Source organism: Myotis brandtii, unplaced genomic scaffold, assembly GCF_000412655.1.
Source record: "Myotis brandtii unplaced genomic scaffold, ASM41265v1 scaffold428, whole genome shotgun sequence".
NCBI lineage: Eukaryota > Metazoa > Chordata > Mammalia > Chiroptera > Vespertilionidae > Myotis > Myotis brandtii.
This window is the reverse complement of record NW_005366382.1, coordinates 1-24,674: the sequence shown is the minus strand read 5'-3', so window position 1 is coordinate 24,674 and position 24,674 is coordinate 1. Positions and strand designations below refer to the sequence as shown.

The window sequence follows — 24,674 nt, the reverse complement described above, 5'->3', positions numbered from 1 at the left end:
CGGGCTGGGGGACCCCCCCCCCCCCCCCCCCCCGAGTGCACAAATTTTTGTGCACCGGGCCTCTACTGCTATATAATAAAACCCTAATATGCAAATCAACCAAATGGTGGAACGACCAGTCACTATGACATGCATTGACCAGCAAGGGGCAGATTATCAATGCAGGAGCTGCCTCCTGGTGGTCAGTGTGCTCCCACAGGAGGATCACCACTCAACCAGAAGCTGGGCTCATGGCTGGCAAGTGCAGCAATGGTGGCACTCCTGCCTCCACTGCAGGTGGGCGGTAAGTAGGGAGGGGTCCAGGACTGTGAAAGCCCTGGACTACAAGAGGGATGTCTGACTGCCAGCTTAGGCCTAAGCCGGCAGGTGGACATCCCCCAAGGAGTCCCAGACTTCAAGAGGGCACAGGCCGGGCAGAGGGACCCCACCCGAGTGCATGAATTTCGTGCACTGGGCCTCTAGTCAAAAATAACATTAAACATAAATGGATTAAATGCTCCTATCAAAAGACATAGGGTAGCTGAGTGGATAAGAAAATATGACCCAGAACAAAGGATTCACACACACTGATAAGGGTAGCAATACTGATAAGTGTAGCAATACTTATATCTGACAAAATAGACCTCAAAGTTAAGGTCATAACAAGAGATAAGGAGGACCACTTCATAATACTAATGGGAAAAATTCAACAAGAGAATATAACTCTGGTAAACATATATGCACCCAATACAGGAGCACTCAAATACATAAAAAAAACTTCTGGATGATATAAAGGGAGAAATGGACAGCAATATAATCATAGTAGGGGACTTTAATATCCCACTGATACCACTGAAAAGATCCTCTAAACAAAAAATTAGCAAAGAGGAAGTGCTGGAAAATGGCAGTGGAATAGGCGAATGTGTCCCAAGCCTTGTCCCGGAGCAGATGGAACGAACAACTAAATCAAATAATATCCACCCCAAATTGGTGAAGTAGACACAGCTGATGAGACAATCCTCAACTAGGAAGGGCAGAGGATGCCTGGAGATTGGTAAAATGAGGGATCTGGGCTGGAAAGAATTGCAAGACCCCTGAGCCCAGAGGGTCAGAAGGAAGCCACATGGCATCGAGGCTGCGTCCTTTTGGACAAGCTTAGTGTCTGACTGTGGAAAGAAGGTCTGCAGCACTGCCGGCAGCAGGGGGTTCTAGATCTGGGTCCACAGTCACAAGAGACTGAGCCCAGAGGGACAGCCTGGGTGGCTCCCCAACCGTGCCATGCCAGGGGGAGAGAGGCTTGCAGTGGAGCAGTTCTTTACCCTATTTTTGGTCTTTTTTTTATTCACTAAACCTAGTTCATAGGACCTTTCAAATATAAACACTCACCCGTGACTGGGGTGTAGCTGGAGGTGCAGACTTGTGAAATCTGGGGAGAGGCTGGGGAGAGGAGAGGGTCAGGGAGTGGTGGCCACAAGTCTGGTGCTGAGTCATAACTGACATGCCAGACCTAGGCAGCCATTTTCTCCTGAAGAGATAGCCCCTCCCTGAAGTCTCCAGGCAACCAATACAGCCACATCCAGACTACACCCTGAGTGGCACAAAGGATACAAAAAAAAAATATGAATAGTCCTTGAGAGTCCTCAGAAGTAGCCAAAAGAGAGGCCTCAGTCCCAGCAATAGGAAACTGAGAAGTGGCAGACAGTACAGAAGAGTGGGACCTTAAACCAGCCTTCATGGGGAAATACAACTCGGTGGAAAGGAACGACAGTTCACTTTTTCATTGTTATTTTATTTCATTATTTTTTTATTCTTTATTCTTTATTTTTTCTTTTTTAGTTTGTTTCTTTATTTTCTACTAGAGGCCCGGTGCACAAAAATTTGTGCACTCAGGGGGTCCCTCAGCCTGGCCTGTGCCCTCTCGCAGTCTGGGACCCCTCGGGGAATGACCACCTGATGGTTTAGGCCCGCTCCCTGGGGAATTGGGCCTAAGCTGGCAGTCAGACATCACTCTGGCAGCCCAGGAGCCCTCGGGGGATGTCCACTTGCCAGTGGGGAGAAGGCCTAAGCTGCAGTAGGACATCCTTAGCACTGCTGAGGATGGGGGAGAGGCTTCCACCACCACAGTTGTACTGGCAGCCATCAGCCTGGCTTGTGGCTGAGCAGAGCTCCCCCTGTGGGAGCGTACTGACCATCAGGGGGCAGCTCCTGCATTGAGCGTCTGCCCCCTGGTGGTCAGTGTGTGTCATAGTGACCAGTGTGTGTCATTCCCAGTCTTTCTGCTGTTAGGGTCAGTTTGCATATTACCCTTTTACTATATAGGATGATCCGGATCAGGGTGGGGGTCCTGCTTGGGTGCCTGGCCAACCTGAGTGTGGGACTGATGGGTGTTTGCAGCTGGTCACATCCCCTTCAGGGTGGGGGTCCCCACTGGGGGGCCTGGCCAGCCTGGGTGAGGGGCTGATGGCTGTTTGCAGGCTGGTCACACCCCCTTCAGGCTGGGAAGCTTGATTTCCTCCATCACTGGAGCAACCAAGCCTTCTGCTCACTTCAGCTCCGTGGCTGCCAGCCGCCATCTTGGTTGGGTTAATTTGCATATAGTTACTCTGATTGGCTGGTGGGTGTGGCTTAAGGTGTAATAAAGGTACGGTCAATTTGCATGTTTGTCTTTTATTAGTGTGGATTTCTTTTTTCATTATTCTTTCATCATTCTAATTTTTTATTTTATCATATTTTTAATTAATTTTTTAAAATTTATTATTATTATTTTTCTTCTCTTTCTCTTTCTTCTTATCCACTCATCCTCTACTTTCTCTATACTGAACTCAGATCCTCCCCATATTCATCTAATTCCTTAACCTTAGTTTTTGTATATAAGTTCAGCCTCTACAGATTCTGCCCCCAACTTCTTTACTGAGTATTTGGTGTTTGTATGTTTTGGTTTATCTGTTGGTTCTCTGGTGTTTTCTCTCTATATATAATTTTTTTTCCTTTTCTTCCTTTTTCTTTTCTCTCTCTTTGATATCATTTGTGCTCTCCTGTCTCTCCCCTAATACTCTTTTCTCTGGTGGTCACTTATACTGTGGTTATTGGTGTCCTGAATACATTCATGTTTGGTTGCCTTTGTGTCGTGTCTTGTCAAGTTGAATTTTGTCCTGTTTGGCCAATGTGCTAGAGAGCAACCTGCGAGCAACCTTCCCCACATAACCAGACACCAGAAGAGGAGAATCCATTCATGAATGGGTCAATAACACTCCATATCCAACTACAGAGGCAGGAAGAAAGTGGCAGTGAGGGAGAGGGCATGCATGAGTGAGGGAGCGAAAGAGGAGTGTGTGGATGTGTGGTGTGTGTGTGTGTGTGTGTGTGTGTGTCAAAATTAGATCCCACAGGTCCTTTGAGGGTAGGCTGACCGGGCTCACCTAACCAGGCAGCCTCTGCTACCATTGCAAACAGTCCTAGAGCAGCCGAATATTCTGAAGAGTTCATGCCTTTTTGAAGAAGAGAGCTGCTGTGACTGGGAGGCCAGCCTCACCTCCACCCAGGGTGCCCTCAGACAACACCAGGACTCTACAGCTACTGCTACCAGGGACCTGCTGCCTCAGCTGTGATCCCACGGTCACTGAGACTCCAGCCACCCTCAGTGTGGGCTCCTGTGAGTTCCAAAGCATGCTTCCCTCTGGCTGGCCTAATGCTTAAGCCCAGGCTATCACAACCATGTGAGCAGCAGTTATGTGACCAGCCTGCTCCCATCCGAGAAGCAGCCGCCCCGCGAGCAGCCCACACCTATCCAAGGAGCAGCAGCCATGTAAGCAGCCCTCCTCTGTATGAGGAGCAGCAGCCCTGCGAGCAACCTGCCCCATTCCGAGTAGGAGCAGCCCCGTGAGCAGCCTGACCCCATCTGAGGAGCAACAGCCTCTTAAGCAGCCCGCCTTCACAAGCCAGAGGAACCACCACTGCTGTGAGCATAGCCCACCAGAGGAGCCACAGCCAACTGAGGCACAGCCCCCACATGACTCGACACCTACATCCTGTGGTGAGAGCAAAAGTGGGGAGACAAAGAAACCACCAAAGGAAAGAAAAGGAAGAATTGCCAGAAAAGCAGCTAAGTGAAATGGAGGCATGCACTATGTCAGAGAGAGAATTCAGAATAAGCGTCATACAGTTCATAAACTGGATGGATGAAAAAATCAACAACTTATGTTGATTAAGTTATGTTGATTAAGAATTAAGAAGACATAAAGAGTGATATAGCTGCAATAAAAAAACACCATGGGAAGTTTCAACAGTAGACTAGGAGAAGCGGAGGACTGAATTAGCGAATTAGAAGACAGGGAAGCAAAACACACCCAAACTGAACTGCAATTGGAGAAAAAAATTAAAAGACAGGAGGAGAGCCTAAGGGAGCTTTGGGACAACATGAAACAAAGCAACATACAAATAATAGGGTGCCAGAATGACAGGAAGAGGAAAAGGGTTAGAAAACCTATTTAAACAAATAATGTCAGAAAACTTCCTTGATGTGGGGAAGAAAAAAGTCACACAAGCACTGACAGTCCCAAACAAGATGAACCCGAAAAGAACCACACCAAGACACATCATAACTATGATGGCAAACATTCAGGACAAAGAGAGAATCTTAATGGCTGCAAGAGAGAGAGAGAGACAGAAAATTAAGTACAAGGGAACTCCCATTAGAATTCAGCAGTTCTCAACTTGTGGGTCATGACCCCTATGGCGGTTGAACGACCCTTTCAAAGGGTCGCCTAAGACCATCCTGCATATAAGATATTTACATTATGTTCCATAACAGTAGCAAAATTACAGTTATGAAGTAGCAATGAAAATAATTTTATAGTTGGGGGTCACAACATGAGGAACTGTTTTAAAGGCCAGAAGGTTGAGAACCACGGCATTAGATTATCAAATGATTTCCCAACAGAAACACATCAGGCCAGAAAGGAATGGAAGGAAATTTACAAAGTGATGCAAAGCAAGGGAATGAATGCAAGAATACTCTATCCATCAAGGCTATCATTCAAAATTGAAGGAGCAATAAGGAGCTTCACAGACAAAAAAAGGCTAAGGGAGTTTATCACTACCAAGCCAGCAATGCAAGAAATGCTAAAGGGATTGGTGTAAAAAGAAGAAATAAAAAGGGAAGAAGGAACACAGACATAGACACACACACACAAAAAAGGCTACAAATAAGTACCTATCTATACTAATAAAAGCCTAGGTGGCATCACACCCTCACATGCGACATCATCACAAGATGGCCACCACAAGATGGCACCACAAGATGGCGCCACAAAGATGGCCACTACAAGATGGCCACATGCACAGTGGAGGTGGGGCCCGGTGGCCGCTCCATGCGGTGAGGCCTTGGGGTCCCGCAGCTCTGTGTGACAAGGAGGAGGCCAGTCCCGACATCTCCACCGCCTCATGCATAGGAGGCGTTTCCTGGTGGAGGAGGCGGGTCGCAGCAGGGCAGGGCAGTTGGAGCAATCAGGCTGGCAGGGGAGGGCAATTGGGGGTGATCGGGTTGGCAGCGGAGGGCAGATGTGGGTGATCGAGCCTGCAGGGGAGGGCAGTTGTGGGTAATTGGGCCAGCAGGGGAGGGCAGTTGGGGCAATCAGGCTGGCAAGGGAGGGCAGTTGGGGGCCATAGGGCTGGCAGGAGAGGGCAGTTGGGGGCGATCAGGCAGGCAGGGGAGAAGTTAGGCATCAATAAGGCCAGCAGAGGAGCAGTTAGGGGGCGATCAGGCTGGTAGGCAGAAGAGGTTAGGGGCAATCAGGCAGGCAGGTGGGCAGGCGAGATGTTAGGAGCAAGCGGTCCCAGATTGGGAGAGGAATCCCAGATTGGAGAGGGATCCCAGATTGGAGAGGGTGCAGGCTGGGCTGATGGACACCCCCCCCCCCATGCACGAATTTCATGCACTGGGCCTCTAGTCAATAATAACTTTAAACGTAAATGGACTAAATGCTCCAATCAAAGGACATCGAGTGGCTGAATAGATAAAAAAAATGACCCATATATATGCTGTCTACAAGAGACCCAACTCAGAACAAGGAAGTCACATCTACTGATAGTGCATGATAGAAAAATATCTCTCAGGCAAATGGAAATGAAAAAAAAGCTGGGGTAGCAATACATATATGTGAAAAAATTGACCTCAAAGTGAAGGCCATAACAAGAGATAAGGAAGGCCACTTGATAATACTAAAGGTATTGATACAATAAGAGGATATAATTCTGGTAAACAATAAATCCAACAATGCAGGAGCACTTAATACATAAAAAACTCCTGGAAGATATCAAGGGAGAGATTGACACAATACAATCATAGTAGGGGACTTTAATGCCCCACTGACATCACTGGATAAATCATCTAGACAAAAAAATCAGCAAAGAAACAGCAATCCTAAATGACTCACTAGTTCAGGTGGACTTAATTGACATCTTCAGAACATTTCACCCCAAAGCCACAGAATATACATTCTTCTCAAGTGCACATGGGACATTTTCAAAGATAGACCAATATTGGGTCACAGGCAAAGTCTCTCCATATTCAAGAAGATTGAAATCATATCAGGCATCTTCTTAGATCACAATGGCAGAAAGTTAGAAATAAACAACATTTAAAACAATAAAAAATTTAAACAAAGCTGAATAGCATGTTATTAAACAATGATTGGGTTACCAAAGAGATCAACAAAGAAATTAAAAACATCCTGGAAATGAATGACAATGAAAACACAACAACCCCAAATCGTTGGGACATAATGAAAGCAATTCTGAGAGGGAAGTTTAGAGCTCTGCAAACCTACCTCAAAAAACAAGAAAAATGGTAATAAATCATCTAACTCTACAACTTAAAGATTTTGAAAGAGAGCAAGAAGAAAAGCCCAGAGTGAGCAGAAGGAAGAGGATAATAAAGATCAGAGCAGAAATGAATGACATAGAGACCAAAAAAACAATACAAAAGATCAATGAAACCAAGAGCTGGTCCTTTGAAGGACAAATAAGATTGATGAACTTCTAGCCAGGCTCACCAAGAAGCAAAGAGAGAGGACCCAAATAAACAAAATCAGAAATGAAAGAGGCAAAATAACAACAGACCCCACAGAAATACAAAGGATTGCTAAAAAAAATACTATGAACAGCACTATTCCAACAAACTAGACAACCTACAGAAAATGGACATATTCCTAGAAAAATACAACCTTCCAAAATTCAATCAGGAAGAATCTAAAAATCTCAATAGGCCAATAACTATGGAGGAAATAGAAGCAGTCATTAAAAAGCTTCCAGCAAACAAAAGCCCGGGGCCAGACGGCTTCACTGGGGAGTTTAGCCAAACATTCAAAGGACTAAAACCTATCCTCCTCAGACTAGTCCAAAAAATTCAAGAGGAAGGAACACTTCCAAGCTCATTCTATGAAGCCAGCATTACCTTAATTCTAAAACCAGATAAAGACATTACAAAGAAAGAGAATTACAGGCCAATATCCCTCATGAACATAGATGCCAAAATCCTCAACAAAATCTTAGCAAATCGGATCCAACAGTACATCAGAAGGATCATACACCATGACCAAGTAGGATTTATCTGGGAATAGAGGGATCATACCTCAACATAATAAAAGCCTTATATGACAAACCTACAGCCAACATCATACTCAATGGGCAAAAACTAAAGCCATTTCACCTAAGAACAGGAACAAGACAGGGATGCCCACTTGAACCACTACTGCTTGACATAGTACTGGAAGTGCTAGACATAGTGATCAGACAAGAAGAAGAAATAAAAGGCATAAAATTGTCATTATTTGCAGATGACATGATATTGTATATCAAAAACCCTAAAGACTCCATCAAAAAACTACTAGACTTAATAAATGAATTAGGCAATGTAGCAGGATACAAAATTAACACCCAGAAATCTATGGCTTTTTTATACACCAATAATGAACTCACAGAAAGAGAAATTTTAAAAAAATAGAATCCTATTTACCATTGCAACAAAAAAATTAAGATACCTAGGAATAAATGTAACCAAGGAGGTAAAGGACTTGTACTCAGAAAATTACGGGATGCTGAAAAAAGAGATAGAGGAAGACATAAACAAATAGAAGAATATACTGTGTTCATGGATTGGTAGAATAAACATCATTAAAAATGTCCATACTGCCCAAAGCAATCTATAGATGCAATGCAATCCCCATTAAAATACCAATGGCATATTTCAAAGACCTAGAGCAAACTCTCTAAAAATTTATCTGGATTAAAAAAAGACCCCTATTAGCCACAGCAATAGTGAGAAAAAAGAACAATGTTGTAGGGATCACAATACCAGATATCAAGCTATATTACAAAGCCACTGTTCTCAAAACTGCCTGGTACTGGCACAAGAACAGACATATAGACCGTTGGAACAGAACAGAGAACCCAGCTATCAATCCAAGCCATTATGCTCAATTAATATTTGACAAAGGAGACAAGAGCATACAATGGAGTCAAGACAGTCTCTTCAATAAATGGTGTTTGGGAAAATTCGACAGATACTTGCAAAAAAAAAATGAAACTAGAACACCAACTTACACTGTACACGAAAATAAATTCAAAATGGATAAGGACTTAAATGTACGACGGGAAACCATAAAAATCTTTGAAGACTCCATAGGCAGCAAAATAGCAGACATATGTCATAGCAATATCTTTACTGATACAGTTCCTAGGGCAATGGAAACTAAGGAAAAAATAAACAAATGGGACCACATCAAGATAAAAAGCTTCTGCACAGCAAAAGAAACCATCAACAAAACAACAAGAAAGCCCACTGCATGGGAGAACATATTTGCCAATGTTATCACTGATAAGGGTTTAACGTCCAAAATTTACAAAGAACTCATACAACTTAACAAAAGGAAGATAAACAACCCAAACAAAAAATGAACAATGGACCTAAATAGACACTTTTTGAAAGAGAACATACAGAAGGCCAAGAGACATATGAAAACATGCTCAAAGTCACTAATCATCTAGAGAGATTCAAATCAAAACGACAATGAGGTACCATCTAACACCTGTCAGAATGGCTATCATCAACAAATCAGCAAAGGACAAGTGCTGGAGAGGATGCGGAGAAAGAGGATCCCTGGTACACTGCTGGTGAGAATGCAGACTGGTGCAGCCACTATGGAGAACAGTATGGAGTTTCCTCAAAAAATTAAAAATGAAACTTCCATTTGACCCAGTAATCCCATTTCTAGGAATGTTTTCCAAGAAAACAGAAACACCAATCAGAAAGGATATATGCACCCCTATGTTCATAGCAGCACAATTTACAATAGCTAATATTTGGAAACAGCCTAAGTGCCCATCAGCAGACGAGTGGATTAGAAAACTGTGGTACATCTACACAATGAAATTTTACGCTGCTGTAAAAAAGAAGGAATTCGTATCATTTGCAACAACATGGATGGAACTAGAGAGCATTATGCTAAGCAAAATAAGCCAGTCAGAGAAAGAGAAATATCACATGATCTCACTCATTTGTGGGATATAATGAACAACATAAACTGATGAAAAAAAAAAAAAAAAACCAGAGATATAGAAGCATCGAACAGACTGTCCAACCTATGAGGGAAGGCAGGCGTGAGGCAGTAAGAGATCAACCAAAGGACTTGTACTCACGCATGTGAGTAAAACCAATGGACACAGACAGTTGGGGGTGAGGGCTTGTGCTTGGGTGAGGGGGTGGCAGGTAGAGGTAAATGGGGGGAAAAGGAGACTCATGTAATACTTTAAACAATAAAGAATTAAAGAAAATGAAATTTAAGGCATATGATACTTTAAAATAATATCAATCAGAGAAAGGAGAAATATGTACATATCTGTATGGTTTAATGTACAAGGTCCATATTTGTAAGCCTAAAAAGATGTTATATATTTTAAATACAACTAAGGATAATTTTATTTTAAAAAAAGATTACTAATGTGTAAAAGTCAAGATGAACACAGTTCCTCTGAAATAAGAGCAACATATATATTTTCTAACTGAGACCATGGCTAATGGTTAAGGAATCAAAGAGTAAATTCAGTGGGAGCCATCCTAGGGCATCACCTGCTATATACCCAGGTTGTCCAGTGTGTTGGCATGAGGTAATCTATCAGTTAGTGAAGTGCTTTGGGAGCAATGCATGACCTTACCACACTGTGTTTAGGGACATCTGACATGGCTCTGCTGGAGAGTGTGTACTTCTCAGAGTCAGCTTTGGTTTTCCTGATTCCTTTCCACCATTTCCTATATTGCTCCCGGACCTGCAGAGGCAAAGCATACTCTGAGTCACCTCACTGAGTGGAGTGAGAGTGGAAAGAGTCCTGGGGGGGAGGTGGACAGCGGTACCTGCTGGTTGAGGAGACAGTACACCAGGAAGATGAAGACGCCCTGAAGGCTGTTGATGATGGTGAAGAGATAGGCCATGGCGTGAGCAGCTGGACCCACCTGCAGGATTCCCAGACACCACGTGCAGCCCAAGATGAAGAGCTGAGCTATCGCTTTAAATGTCAGCATCCTTGGTAGGAGGAGAAGAGAGGCCCATATGCACCCAGAACAACAGAATCAATGCTGTTCTCATCTCTACCCCATGAATGCTCCCGCCTTGCCCTATGGGTGATGAGTTCTTAGACTGCATTGTATCAGCTTTGACCTTTACTGTCAATGATTCTCCACAATAGAAATGCTACTTGGGTCCAGGATGGCATTTTGATTAAATTGAATTATGTAAGTTTCAAAAAAAAAATCTATAATGCTTCAGCTTTGACCTTTACTGTCAATGATTCTCCACAATAGAAATGCTACTTGGGTCCAGGATGGCATTTTGATTAAATTGAATTATGTAAGTTTCATAATGTAAGTTTCAAAAAAAAAAAATCTATAATGCTTCATGGTGATGCCTAATTTTATTCAGCCAACATTGCTGAGTCTGTACTGTGTATCAGGAAGTGCTGGGCCTGGGCATTAAAAGTAACAGAGGCAAGATTTTTATTTTCATAAAGGTCACAGGCTATTCCAATGACTAATACAGCGGAATAATGACATGCAAAATTTAGAAAGGATACTGGAGAGGGGTGAGAGGGAGCCTGAACCTAGAGTGAGTATGAAAGTGTAGACTGGGTTGTGGGAGGAGTTATAGATTTTTAAGGGCACACAGGTTCTTTGTACTTTTGTTGTAGGACTGCTGACAAAAGTCCAAAGAATGTTTATCAACAAATGTCAATTATTCCTTTTGCTGAGGGAGTTATAAGGAGATTAGAGACAGAACACTGTGGCTGGGAAGTCAGCAGCCCACCACTGAATCCAAGCTGGCTGCCATTGGAGGACAGCAGCATCTCTTTACTCTTGGTTCCCTCAGAAGACCCCGAGAAGGGGCATTAAGGCTGCTGAGGCACATGGATTTGCTCTTGGGACCACACATGTCTGTGGGGTTGTCACCCTCTTCTCCATTTTACCTTGTATTCTTGAGGGTGGACACATCACTGTTGAGCGAAGAGAGTTTGCTTTTCAAAATCCAGAGGGTCATCAGAAAGAAAGCTAGATTGACCTTCAGGAAAACACACAAGGTTTAGTGAATAACATTTTAGTTTGTTATCTCTAGTCTAGCCCGTCCAACAGAAATTCCACATTTAAGTAGTTTTCATATTTAGTAACAGTGTTAGAGCTTGTAGTTTTAGGAGCAGTCTTAGAAAACCAAAGCAAACCCAGACAGCCCAGGGACATTCTTGCTCATGTCATCCTTTCGCCTCCTTATAAGTCTAATGACCCTCAGCTGAGCCTTAAGGATGCTCTGATGTCTTCACTCACAAAGAGGATGACGCAGACTGGTCCAAGGAAGCCCCATATAAATCCCTTTTCCCGGTGGAGCCAGCAGCTAAGAAAGAGAAAGAATTAAAAATGCATTGGTCCTTAGAAATGTAGAACAATTATTCAAATTCATTCATTAATTCATTCATCAACAAACATTGAGTGTCTCTTCTGTGATAGGTGTTCTTGTTGGCTCTGAAGATACAGTCATGGAGAAAGTAAGTATGCTCTTCAATCCCACACATCTCACAGATAAAGAAATGGGAATTTGCTCTTACCGTGTAGGTGTTCCATAAAGGTCAGGCCTGGATGCTGCAGAAATGGCCACAATCACAGCTGGGACTCCGTAGCCCACAGGGAGCATGAACTTCTTCATGAACCTGCTCACACTGGAGTAGTTGACCACCATCAGGTTGCGTGCGGTGAGGAAGAGGTGCAGGCCCTCCAGCAGCATCCAGGTGAAGGAGGCCAGGTAGAGATAGTGTAAGGCACCCGCGATGATGGCGCACAGCACCTGGGGAGGAGTGAGAGTCACCAGGTGGGATTGTCAGGGTGGAGCATGGCCCCAGGACCTCTCCTATACCTTGGCATTTGGGAGAACTCTGCTGTATATAAAGGAATTGTCAAAAGAAGGTAATATATATTTAATAAAAATATATTTAAAAGAAGAAAGAAAAGAAGAAGGTATGATTTCTAGTTGGGTCAATGTGAAATTGGATACTCACCCCTCTAATCTTCCCAGAACCCAAGGTCATTTTATTAAGGTGTCCAATGCACCATGGTCCCATATATTCCTCATTCCATAATCAGGGCATGCATCCTTTGGGACAGTGTCAGTACCTTAGGCTCAGTTCTGTCGATGGCCGTGAGGAAGAGCAGGTGGGCCAGGAAGAGGCAGAGTGAGAGCTGCAGGTGGAGTGAGGTGCTGGTGTTCTGGATGGCTTTGCACAGCAGGAAGGTGAGGGCCGCCAGGAGGAGGCACAGCAGAGAGAGGCTCAGCCCCACATAGGTGATCACAGCCAGGGCGGGATCCTCCTCCAGGGACCCAGCAAAGAGGAGAGAGCAGTCACACTCTTCTAATCTGGGTTAATGAACTTTCTACCATTTTCAGTTTTGGGCAGGGTACAACAAAATTCGGAGTGGAGGAGCCAGGTAAATTTGTGATGTTTATGGACACTGTTAGAATTCTAGGGGGTCCTGAACTGATTAATTCAGACCCTGTAAAAATTGAGGGATAAGAGAGTCCTTATTTAGGACCAAACCCTGGAAATCATAGGGTTGATTTTCCTTCATAAATAAGCTTATAGTTTATCATGTGACAGTCACAGAGGTGCACGGCTCTGTGTTGAGCACCATCCTCCATCCCCATGATGTGATACTGTGTGACAGAGTCTGTATCCGGAGACTCGATGTCCAGGGATCAACTCCGCACCTTGGACTTATTCGCCCCATCCCTGCAACACCTGTTATTTATAGATTTAAATCCTTGGTTAAAAAAGGAAAAGTACTGATGATGGTGGTAGGTTAAATTAATATTTCCTACCTATTATTTACCATTTATTTATTTATTTTTAAATATATATATATATATTTATTTCAGAAGAGAGGAAGGGAGAGAGAGAAACATAAATAATGAGAGAGAATCATGGACCGGCCGCCTCCTGCACGCCCCCGTTTTATTTCAGAGAGGAAGGAAGTGAGAAATAAATAGAAACATCAATGATGAGAGAAAATCATTGATCAGCTGCCTCCGGAACACCCCCTACTGGGGATTAAGCCTGTAACCCAGGCATGTGCCTTTGACCAGAATCAAACCTGGGACCCTTTAGTCCACAAGCTGATGCTCTATCCACTGAGACAAACTGGCTAGGGCTCCAGCCTATTTTTTAAAGATTAAATTTTTCCTTGTCTGATTTTTCAAATCATCTTAAATCCATAATGATACATTTCAAAAACTAATTTTGGTGTAAGTAGGTGAGAGAAGAGAGAGAGGGAGAGAGAAGAAATATGAAAGTAATAAAGAATATGGAGGTTAAATGTTCAAAGTTGGTGTATCTGATAAAGAGCAATATGGTATTGTTTACACTATTTTTAGTATTGCAATAAATCTGAAAGATTGACATTATTTTCTAAGTAAATATTTGAAAATAAATAGTAATCTCTCCAGGTGATTTTGACACATACTAGGTTTTGAGCATCTTTGGTATAAGGAAATAAACTAACTTCTCTACCAGATAAAGAGCTCCCAAATCCATAAGAAATGTTTCAACAGGCCATTAGAGAAATGGACCAAAAGATGAACAACTTGTTTCCAGAAACAGAAATACAAATCGCATTTAAATGAAGATATTCCATTCCATTCATAATGAAAGACATACAAATTTCCTAATATAACAGTATATGTTATATTTGACTCTCAGATGGATAACGATCCAAAACTTTGATAATGACCTTGTGAGAGTGTGAGGAATCATACAGCTTCAGATAATGCTAGTAGGAGTGTTCACATGTGTGACCTCTATATGCTAAAATATGGAAATATCTACCAATATAGGTCAGGGATAAGTAAACCCAGCTAAAGGTAATATTTTATTTTATGCTTTCACCTAAACAATTTACTTTTCTCCCTTTTTGTATATGCTTCTTGCTTTAAAACACAGTAATAAGGATGAAGAGATCCTGTTATGTAATACCCATATCTTTTTTTCTTTTTCTTTCTCTTTTTCTTTTCTTAAGAGATGAGCAGTGCAATTTAGAGATATATCAGCATTCCATATTTGCAATAGGGCAGTATTTTCAATGTCATTTACTATCATAAGTGTTGAGAAAAATTGTTGGTTTCCCCATTTAAAAATACTGATGAAAAATCACCTCTTTTTTCATGTAATAAAAGTCAGGTTAAAACACTTAAATATACTTTAGATCTGTTTCATAAGCATCACCTGAGGAAATACCACAAGAATGGCATTGACATATTTAACAGATTTGGAGGTAAGTCTACCTGTGAATCGTGGAGCTGTGTCTCTAGGTGTCAGTGTGCATGCATGCAAGTGTGAGTCACTCTTTGCTCTGCAGAGGCCAAATAATTGGGGTGTTGCCAAGTAGTTAGCACATTCTTATTAGAGTTCTTAAGTCACCAGGGGAAATAAACTTTTCACTGTACCATTAAAAAAATTTGACATAGTATGCATAATAACTAAATACTCAAACAGGAAAACAATGCAGTGTGTCTAAATAATTACAACTTTATTTTTAGTAGGAAATGATCATGAAACAAAATCCCCACTATGAGAAGATTTGATATGTAATTTACAGAACACGCATACAATGAAATGTGATGGTAATAAAAATAATGGAATGTCTTTTTGTAGATTAGAATAGAATAATCTTTTAGAGATGATAAATAAAAACAAAATCACAGCCGTGAAAAATAACGCTATGTGAGTAAAAAAAGGGACAAAGAATAAATACAAGTGACATCAGAGTAATGGCAGCATGAGAGAGGCCCTCGTCCTCTGCCTCTGAAATTTCAAGAAGTTAACCAACTATAATTCAACATACAAATCCCTGCTCAACACAGATGCATGCCTAAGAGACCCGCACTTTGAAACATCTAAAAGTGGGCAACCAGGAATAAATGGGGAGATGAGAAGAGAGGACCTGCAGATGCAGCCCCTGGCTGGCTGGGAGAGGGGAATATCTGGTGGTAGTAGGTGCTTTCTTTGGCCAGGAGGAACAGAGAGCTGCAGGGGCTTTGGGAGTCCTGGGGTGCAGCCCAGCAGGGCAAGCTGTGAGGGAGTGTCTGAGTCAGCAGATGCCTGACAGAGCACGTGGTTCTGCCATGCGGCTCCCCAGTGTCCAGCTGGTGGCGGTGTTTCACACAAAGAAACAAAACCATGGAACCCTGCCTCTACTTGGATTTCCAAAACTCACCTCCCTTTGCCTTTGGAGTGGGGTCCAGGAGCATACTATCTGTAAACCAAGAGCTATTGCAGGAAAACCGCTGTTTCCCTCTGTGACATCCCCAGGAGGGGTGCTTGGGGTGGAACCCCATAGAGGTCAGGAGTTACCATTATGGTAAGGGCAAAACAAACCCCATCCCCAAGCAGCATAGCTGTACTGTCTTACAGAAGCAGCAGTGGTTCAAGACTGGGAGATCACAGAGGTAAAACAATCTTGCAATTCAGCACCATCTACTGGAAAAATATTAGAAAGACCTCTTCAGAGATAAATGCATAAGCAAAGGAGGACAGCAAATACCATGAACAAGGTAAGTAATGCGGATGACCAGAAAGAAAATGTAAAATCTCCAGAAAGCAAGCTGGAACACATGGAAATATCCTATATAATAAAAGCCCAGTGATCAAAATGGCAAAAGACCAGAATGACCAAAGACCAGAACAACTGCAGCCTGCAAACCGGCAGTCCTGTGCTGTGGTCAGCCTCGCCCCCCAGAGGGGACAGCCACCCCGATTGGTGGCATGTCGGGCCTGCAAATAGCTGGTGGCCCATCACCTGGTTGGTCCCGCCCCCCGCAGGGACCCCCACCCCAATCGAGGGTGTAACCAGCTTGTAAACTACAGGCTACCCCGTGCCCCTGTTGGCCCCACCCCCTGTGGGGACCCCCACCCTAATGAGAGGCATGGCCACCTGTGACCCCTTGCCCCAGCTGACCTCACTCCCCCCAATGGGGACCCCCACCTTGATTGGGGGTGAAGCCAGCTTGCAAACTGCCTGGGGCATCTTGATATGGCTGGCAGGCTCCGAACCCCTGATGGTGAATGGGGAACCAGGGTTGGGTGGCGGCAGGGGGTGGCCCAGCTGCCAACAGCTGAGGAAGATGGCCCTGATCACAGGCCAGGCCTAGGGACAGTACCCATGCACGAATTTAATGTGCTGGGCCTCTACTGTGATATAAATGACAGAGATGTCAAGATTGCAGTTCTGAAAGTGCTCAATGAGATGTGAGAAAATATAAACAGGCAATCTAATGCACTCAGAAAACAAATTAATGAACAAAATGAGCACTTTACCAAACAGACTGAAAAAAAAGATCCAATCCGAAATCCTAGAAATGAAGCATGCAATTAAGGAGATTAAGAGTGAACTACTGAGCATAGACAACAGAGCCAACCAGACGGAGGAAAGAATTCATGATATTTAAGATAGGAATCTAGAAATGGTGCAGGAGGAGAAGAGAGAGACTTGAGCATAAAGAAAAACAAAAGAGCTCTATGAGAACTATATGACTCCATCAGAAAAAGCAATAATAGAATTATAGGTATTCTGGAGGAGGAGGAGAGGGAGCATGAAATGGAGAGTCTATTCAAACAAATAGTGGATAAGAACTTTCTAAACCTATAGAATGAACTAGATCCTTGAATCAAAAAAAGCAAACAAAATTCCTAGTTACCTCAATCCAAAGAGGCACTTGGTATTGAAGTGTCAAGAATTAATGACAAAGAAAAAATTCTCAAAGCAGCCAGTGACCTACAAAGGAAAACCCATTAGAATTTCATCTGATTTCTCAACAAAAACTCTACAAGCCAGAAGAGAGTGGAACCAAATATTCAAACATCTGAAAGAGAAATTACCAGCCATGAATAATATATCCAGCAAAATTATCCTTTCAATATGACAGAGAAATAAAGATGTTCCCAGACATACAGAAGATAAGGTTTTTTTTTTTTCACCAGAAAACCTCCATTGCAGGAAATACTCAAGAGAATTATTCTACCTGAAACAAAGATCAAAAGGTCACAACTCTACAAGTAAGATCACCAAAAACTTACAGCATAAACAGGGATAATTTGTGACAACAAAACCATAAAGGGGAGAGGGAAAAGGACTGAACTAGAAAAGGAGAATGAAGATCAGATGCACTCAAAAGAAAAAAGGCTACTGTATATAAGCAAATTTATTTTTTATAAACCTAATGGTAACCACACACAAAAATCTCCAAACCAGGACACATAGCTTAAAAAAAAGAGGAAACAGAGAGAAGTATGGAATATCACCAAACAAAAACAACAGACAGAAAGAGAAAGGAAAAGCACCAATGGAGGCACAGAGCCACCAGAAAATAAAAGACAAAATGGCTATAGGAAATCCTTATACATAAATAATTACCCTAAATGTAAATGGTCTGAATTCACCTATAAAGAGGCACAGAGAGGCAGAGTGGATCAAAAAACAAAAGTCAACCAAATGCTGCAAGAGACACATCTAACCTGCAAAGACAAAGGTAGATTCAAAGAAAATGAGTGGGAAATGATTCTACAAGCACAAAACATCCAAAGAAAAGCAGGTATAGCTATACTTATATCTGACAAAATAGATTTCAAAATAACAAAGATAGCAAGATACAAAGATAGCCACTTTAAAATGATAAAGGGTACACTACATCAAGAAAACATAACACTTCTTAGTATATATGCAACCAATCAAGGAGCACTGAAATATATAAAACAACTAATCATGGAATTAAAGGGAGAAACAGATCAACACAATCACAGTTGGGGACTTTAATACTCCATTGACAGCTTTAGACAAATCAACCAAACACAAAATCAATAAAGAAATATCAGCCTTAAATGAAACAATAGATCAAATGGACATAGTTGCCATTTACAGAACTTTTCATCCCAAGACATCAGATTATACATTCTCTTACAGTGCACATGGAACATTCTGAAGGACAGACCATATGTTGGGTCACAAAACTAGCATTAAGACATTCAAGAAGATTGAATTATACTAAGCATATTCTCCAACAATGATGCCTTAAAATTAGAAGGCAACTGCAAAGCCGGACCTGCGTGCCTCCGTGGTTGAGCATCAACCTATGAACCAGGAGGTCAGGGTTGGATTCCCAGTCAGGACACATGCCTGGGTTGCAGGCTTGATTCCCAGTGGGGGGCACATAGGAGACAGCCAATCCATGATTCTCTCTTATCATTAATGTTTCTATCTCTCTCTCCCTTTTCCTTCCTCTCTGAAATCAATAATATATATATTAGAGGCCTGTTGCACGAAGAGATTCGTGCAATAGGCCTTCCCTTCCCTTCCCCGGTGCTGCTGGCACTGGTTTGCCTCTGGCAACTGGGACCCAGGCCTTCGCTCTGGCCGGGCTCTGGCCGAAGCCGGCACCAGAGCTGTCAGGCTTTGCTGCTCCAGCCCTGGGGCTGTCAGGCTTCGCTCCGCTGCTTGGAGCCTACATATGCAAATTAACTGCCATCTTTGATGGATTAATTTGCATACTCTCCTGATTGGCTGGTTAGTGTAGCGAAGGTATGGTCAATTTACATGTTTGTCTATTATTAGGTAAGATATATACATATATCGAAATCCACTGCACAAAAGAAGTAAAGAAACCCACAAATATGGGTTTAAACAACATACTGGAATTGAATCTGCAACCCTTCAGTGCATGGGCTGATACTCTAACGCAGGGGTCCTCAAACTTTTTAAACAGGGGGCCACTTCACTGTCCCTCAGACCGTTGGAGGGCCGGACTATAGTTTAAAAAAAAACTATGAACAAATTCCTATGCACACTGCACATATCTTATTTTGAAGTAAAAAAACAAAACGGGAACAAATACAATATTTGTATTTGCATGTGGCCCGCGGGCCGTAGTTTGAGGACCCCTGCTCTAACCACTGAGAACACTGGCCAGGGCTGGAGAATATCTCGATGTGAGGGAGCTTCTGCTGCTAGTCTCCAGATAAGAGTATAGACACATTGTGAGAGGGCCTGAGAGAGGGCCACATAAGAAGGAATGCAGGGAGGCTCTAGTAGCTGAATGTGACCCCTGCTGCCAGCTAACAAGAGTGTAAAACCTCAGTCCTACAATCATAGGAAACTGAATTCTGCAAGCAACCAGGGAGCTCAGAGGAGGACAGAAAACCTCAGACGAGAGGCTTGTGTAAGATTCTGACTGGACAACCCAGCTACACCATGTTTATTTATTGACTCACATAAATTGCAGAATAATAAATTATGTTTTTTAGGTGTAACATGCATGGGAACTTATTACCTAGCAATAGACATTGAACAAAGTCCCTTCTCAAGGCTCTCACCTGCACATCATAGTGGGCCATGAGGACGGCAAAGCTGCTGAGGTGGCTGCATTGGCAGGTGGTGCTGATGTCTCTGGTGCCCACCATCCAGCAGCCTTTGGTGGACCAATGACCACACCCCTTCTGGCCAGGCTCCAAGAAGACACAGAACACCTTCTGCTTTGGCCTCGGGGTCACTGTCTGTAAGAACAGAGCAAGGTGTGAGCTGGTGATTAGGTACTCAGAAATTCTGACCAAATCCTGCTTGTGATGGGCTTCCCTGGGGAGATGATGCCCCCATGGGAGAGCCCCTGAACCCCAAGACTGTGTCCAGGACTCAGGCCTCTTCCACACCCACAGCCCCGTTTCACCAGCACTCACATGCTTGAAGACAAAGGTGACTGGAGAGCTGAGGTTCTGAGTGTCCTTGTTGCTCACAAAGGCGGATGTGACATCTGAGAGCAGGACGAAGGAGCCTTCCTGATGCAGGACCTTGTGTGTGTCATTCAGAACTGACTGCTCCTCAGTTTCCAGGAACAGGGGGGCCCCAACCAGCAACTTGCCCACCCCTGGAGAGGAGACAAGGCCCACCACAGAAGAGCCTACAAGACAAGGACAAGGTTCACATCTTGGGTTGTCCCAAAGGCCCCCTTCCTTCTGGGATGCATTCTCTCCTTTGACCCACCACAGCCCATACTTCCCTTTAATACTTAATTCTCTGTTTGTCATGTCCTTTGGTGTCTTGTTCCACTGTGAAGCCTCATTGACCTTCTCTCCAACCTCAGTCATTACCTGAGCCACCTGAGTCCTGCACCACATCCCAGTTCACCAGCATCTTTCCCTGATTAATGCTCAGGGTGACATTCTTGTCTCCTTGCTTCTTCACCTCCAGGGACAGTTCTATGAGTTGTGGGAGTTAATAAGGGAGTTAGATTAGTGACTGTGCCAGCAGTTGTTGCCATAATACCATTTTTATCTATAGACATATTTTTATATATATATTATGTTATACTATATACCAAGTGTTATCTGAAATATTGTTATAGGTATACCAAATAATGCCATATCTATATATATATAAAAGTCTCATATGCAAATTGTCCCCACAGGAGTTTGACTGGGAAACTGATCGCTTACTATGATGTGTGTTGACCACCAGGGGGCAGCACCAAATGAAGGCCCAGGCTGGCTGCCAGCAGCCAGGGGATGGAGGCCCTGGCTGGCAGCAGGAAGGCCCCGATTGGGCCTGATCACTGGCCCCATAGGGACCCTACCCATGCACAAATTTTGTGCACTGGGCCTCTAGTCTATATTATAACAATACACATATTTTGTATACATAATAATGATATATATATATATATATATCCCCCAATCATCTGAATTTACAAAGGATTATAAGAGAAATTATGAGCAATTATTCAACAACAAATTATATAACCTGAATGAAATAAAAAAATTCCTTCAAAGCTATGAACTATAAATGTAACTGAAGAACTAGAGTCTGAACATACCTGGCACAAGTAAGGAGATTGAATTCATAATTAAAACTTTCTAAAATTGCCCTAGATGGTTTGGCTCAGTGGATAGAGCATTGGCCTGCGGACTAAGGGTCCTGGGTTCTATTTCAGTCAAGGGCACATGCCCAGGTTACTAGATCCTCAGTCGAGGACATGTTTCTCTCTCGCTCTCCTCTCCCTTCCTGTCTGAAATAAATACAAATATATATATTTTTAAAAAACCAAACAACTTTGAAAAAGTGAAGACCTGCATTTGACTAATCATTTTAGAAAGAATTAACACAAATTCTTTTAAATGCCTAAAGAACAGAATGAAAAGGAACACTAAGTAATTTTATGAGGCCACAATTACTCTAAAAACAAAACCAAAAAAGACATCAAAAGAAAACAAGGCCCAGTAACACAAGCCCAGCCTTCTGAACAGTAGCTTCTCGGGGCAGAGGTGTTTCTGTCCAGGAAGAGTGGTCGATCCCGAGGCCGGCTCCAGCAATGGCCTTTGCAAATCTGCAGAAAGTGCTCATCGGTGACAGCCTGGACCCTTGCTGCCGGAAGATCCTGCAAGATGGAGGGCTGCAGGTGGTGGAGAAGCAGAACCTGAGCAAAGAGGAGTTGATAGCCGAGCTGCAGGACTGCTAAGGCCTTATCGTGTGCTTGGCCACCAAGGGGACCGCGGATGTCATCAACGCAGCAGAGAAGCTCCAGGTGGTGGGCAGGGCCGGCACCGGCGTGGACAACGTGGATCTGGAGGCCGCCACGAGGAAGGGCATCCTGGTCATGAACACTCCCAATGGGAACAGTCTCAGTGCTGCGGAGCTCACCTGTGGGATGATCATGTGTCTGGCCAGGCAGATTCCCGAGGAGACGGCTTCGATGAAGGCTGGCAAATGGGACCGAAAGAAGTTCATGGGCACCGAGTTGAATGGAAAGACCCTGGGAATTCTTGGCCTGGGGAGGATGGGGAGAGAGGTGGCCGTCCGGATGCAGTCCTTTGGGATGAAAACTGTAGGGTACGACGCCATCATCTCACCAGAGGTCTCGGCCTCCTTCGGCGTACAGCAGCTGCCCCTGGAGGAGATCTGGCCCCTCTGTGACTTCATCACCGTGCACACCCCTCTCCTGCCCTCCACTACAGGCCTGCTGAACGACAGCACCTTCGCCCTGTGCAAGAAGGGCGTGCGCGTGGTGAACTGCGCCCGCGGAGGGAGGGATCGTGGACGAGATCGAGGGATCGTGGACGAGATCGCCCTGCTCCGGGCCCTGCAGTCGGGGCAGTGCGCGGGCGCAGAGCTGGACGTGTTCACGGAGGAGCTTGGTGGACCACAAGAATGTCATCAGAGGCCCCCACCTGGTGACAGCTGATGGGGGAGATCGCTGCTGGAGGAGATCGCTGTCCAGTTCGTGGACATGGTGAAGGGGAGAGCCCTCGCGGGGGTTGTGAATGCCCAGGCCCTTACCATCGCCTTCTCTCCTCACACCAAACCTTGGCTCGGTCTGGCCGAAGCTCTGCGGACTCTGATGCGAGCCTGGGCAGGGTCCCCCAAAGGGACCATCCAGGTGGTAACGCAGGGCTTATCCCTGAAGAATGCTGGGAACTGCCTGAGCCCCGCAGTCATTGTCGGCCTCCTCAAAGACGCTTCCAATCATGCGGATGTGAACTTGGTGAACACCAAGCTGCTGGTGAAGGAGGGCGGCCTCAATGTAACCTCCTCCCATAACCCCGCTGTGCCAGGAGAGCAAGGATACAGGGAAGACCTCCTGAGCGTGGCCCTGGCAGGTGCCCCCTACGAGACTGTGGGCTTTGTCCAGGGCACCACACCTGTGCTGCAGGCACTCAATGGAGCTGCCTTCAGACCAGAAGTGCCTCTCAGCAGGGGTCTGCCCCTGTTCCTGTTCCGGGCTCAACCCTCCAACCCTGCCTGCTGCCTACCATGATTGGGCTCCTGGCAGAGGCAGGTGTGCAGCTGCTGTCCTACCAGACCTCGCCGGTGTCCGACGGGGAGACCTGGCACGTCATGGGCATCTCTTCCCTGCTGCCCAGCCTGGACGCCTGGAAGCAGCATGTGACCGAGGCCTTTCAGTTCCATTTCTGACCTTGGGGCTCACCGGGACCAGCTTCGGGGGCTTTGTGATCAACATTGAGAGGTCACATTCCCGGAGCTTGACACCACTTCTGTGGTCTGACCCCTGTAATAACCACCTAATAAAACAGCCCACCTCATCCCACCCCCCCCAAAAAAAGAAAGAAAACAAAACTATAGATCATTAACTCTTATGAACATCGATGCAAAAATCTTCAACAAAATATCAGTAATAACTTTATCAAAGAAGGCTCATGACTTGTCCACTGAAAGCTATAAAATTGCTAAGGAAATGTAAAAACCCTGAATAAATTGAAAAGTATCCTGTGATTATGAATTGGAAGACAATATTTTAAACATGGCAATATTCTCAAAAGTGATCTACAGATGCAATGCCATATTAACAATATTCCAACAGCATTTCTTTTTTGCAAAAATGGAAAAGCTCATCCTAAAATTCATATGGTATTGCAAGAGGCCCCAATACCCAAACAATATTGAAAATGAAAAGCAAAGTTGGAGGACTCACACTTCCTGATTTCAAAACTTATACAGTAATCAGAGCAGTATGGTGCTGCCATATGAGTAGACATATAAACCAACAAAATAAAATTGTGAGTCTAGAAATAAACCCATTTATTCATGTCAACTAATTTTCAGCAATCCCCTTCAATGAGGGAAAGAATAGTTTATGCACAAGCAAAAAATGGAAGATGGACCCATACCTCACAAAATACACAAAAATCAGGTAAAAAGGCATCAAAGACCTCATTTAAGAGCTAAAAATAAAACAGTTAGGCCCGGCCCATGTAGCTCAGCAGTTGAGCTTTGACCCAGGAATCAAGAAGCCGCTGGCTCAATTCCCAGTCAGGGCACATGCCCGGGTTACAGGCTCAATCCCCTGTGGTGTGTGTGCAGGAAGCAGCCAATCAATGATGCTTTTTTCTCATAGATGTTTCTATCTCTCTATCCCTCTCCCTTCCTCTCTCTCTAAAAAAAAAATCAATAAAAACATTAAAAATACAATAAAAATGGAACAGTTAGTAGAAAACACAGGAATAAATCTTCATGGCCTTGGGTTTGGCAATCAATTCTTAGATATGACACAAAATGTACAGACAAGAAAAGAAAAAATATCCATTTTGAGTTTATTTTTGTGAATGGTGTAAGT

At 43.8% G+C, this 24,674-nt stretch overlaps 1 protein-coding gene and 1 pseudogene across 1 annotated transcript in view; one reads left to right on the top strand and one right to left on the bottom strand.

Moving 5' to 3' along the window:
• Positions 1 to 21,447, bottom strand: part of LOC102260428 (adhesion G protein-coupled receptor E2) — a 29,565-nt gene extending 8,118 nt beyond the window's left edge. Inside the window, exons 1-10 of the mRNA XM_014546042.1 lie at positions 21,420 to 21,447; positions 20,698 to 20,805; positions 20,287 to 20,507; positions 19,927 to 20,106; positions 12,686 to 12,880; positions 12,124 to 12,359; positions 11,846 to 11,912; positions 11,494 to 11,585; positions 10,388 to 10,556; positions 10,192 to 10,302 (exon numbers count right to left, since the gene is read on the bottom strand). Of these exons, the coding sequence (XP_014401528.1) occupies positions 10,192 to 10,302; positions 10,388 to 10,556; positions 11,494 to 11,585; positions 11,846 to 11,912; positions 12,124 to 12,359; positions 12,686 to 12,880; positions 19,927 to 20,106; positions 20,287 to 20,507; positions 20,698 to 20,805; positions 21,420 to 21,447 (1,407 nt within the window). The remainder of the gene's footprint in view (positions 1 to 10,191; positions 10,303 to 10,387; positions 10,557 to 11,493; positions 11,586 to 11,845; positions 11,913 to 12,123; positions 12,360 to 12,685; positions 12,881 to 19,926; positions 20,107 to 20,286; positions 20,508 to 20,697; positions 20,806 to 21,419) is intronic.
• A 449-nt stretch (positions 21,448 to 21,896) lies between these two features.
• LOC102260129 lies at positions 21,897 to 23,677 on the top strand (annotated as a pseudogene).
• The last annotated feature ends 997 nt before the right edge of the window (positions 23,678 to 24,674 follow it).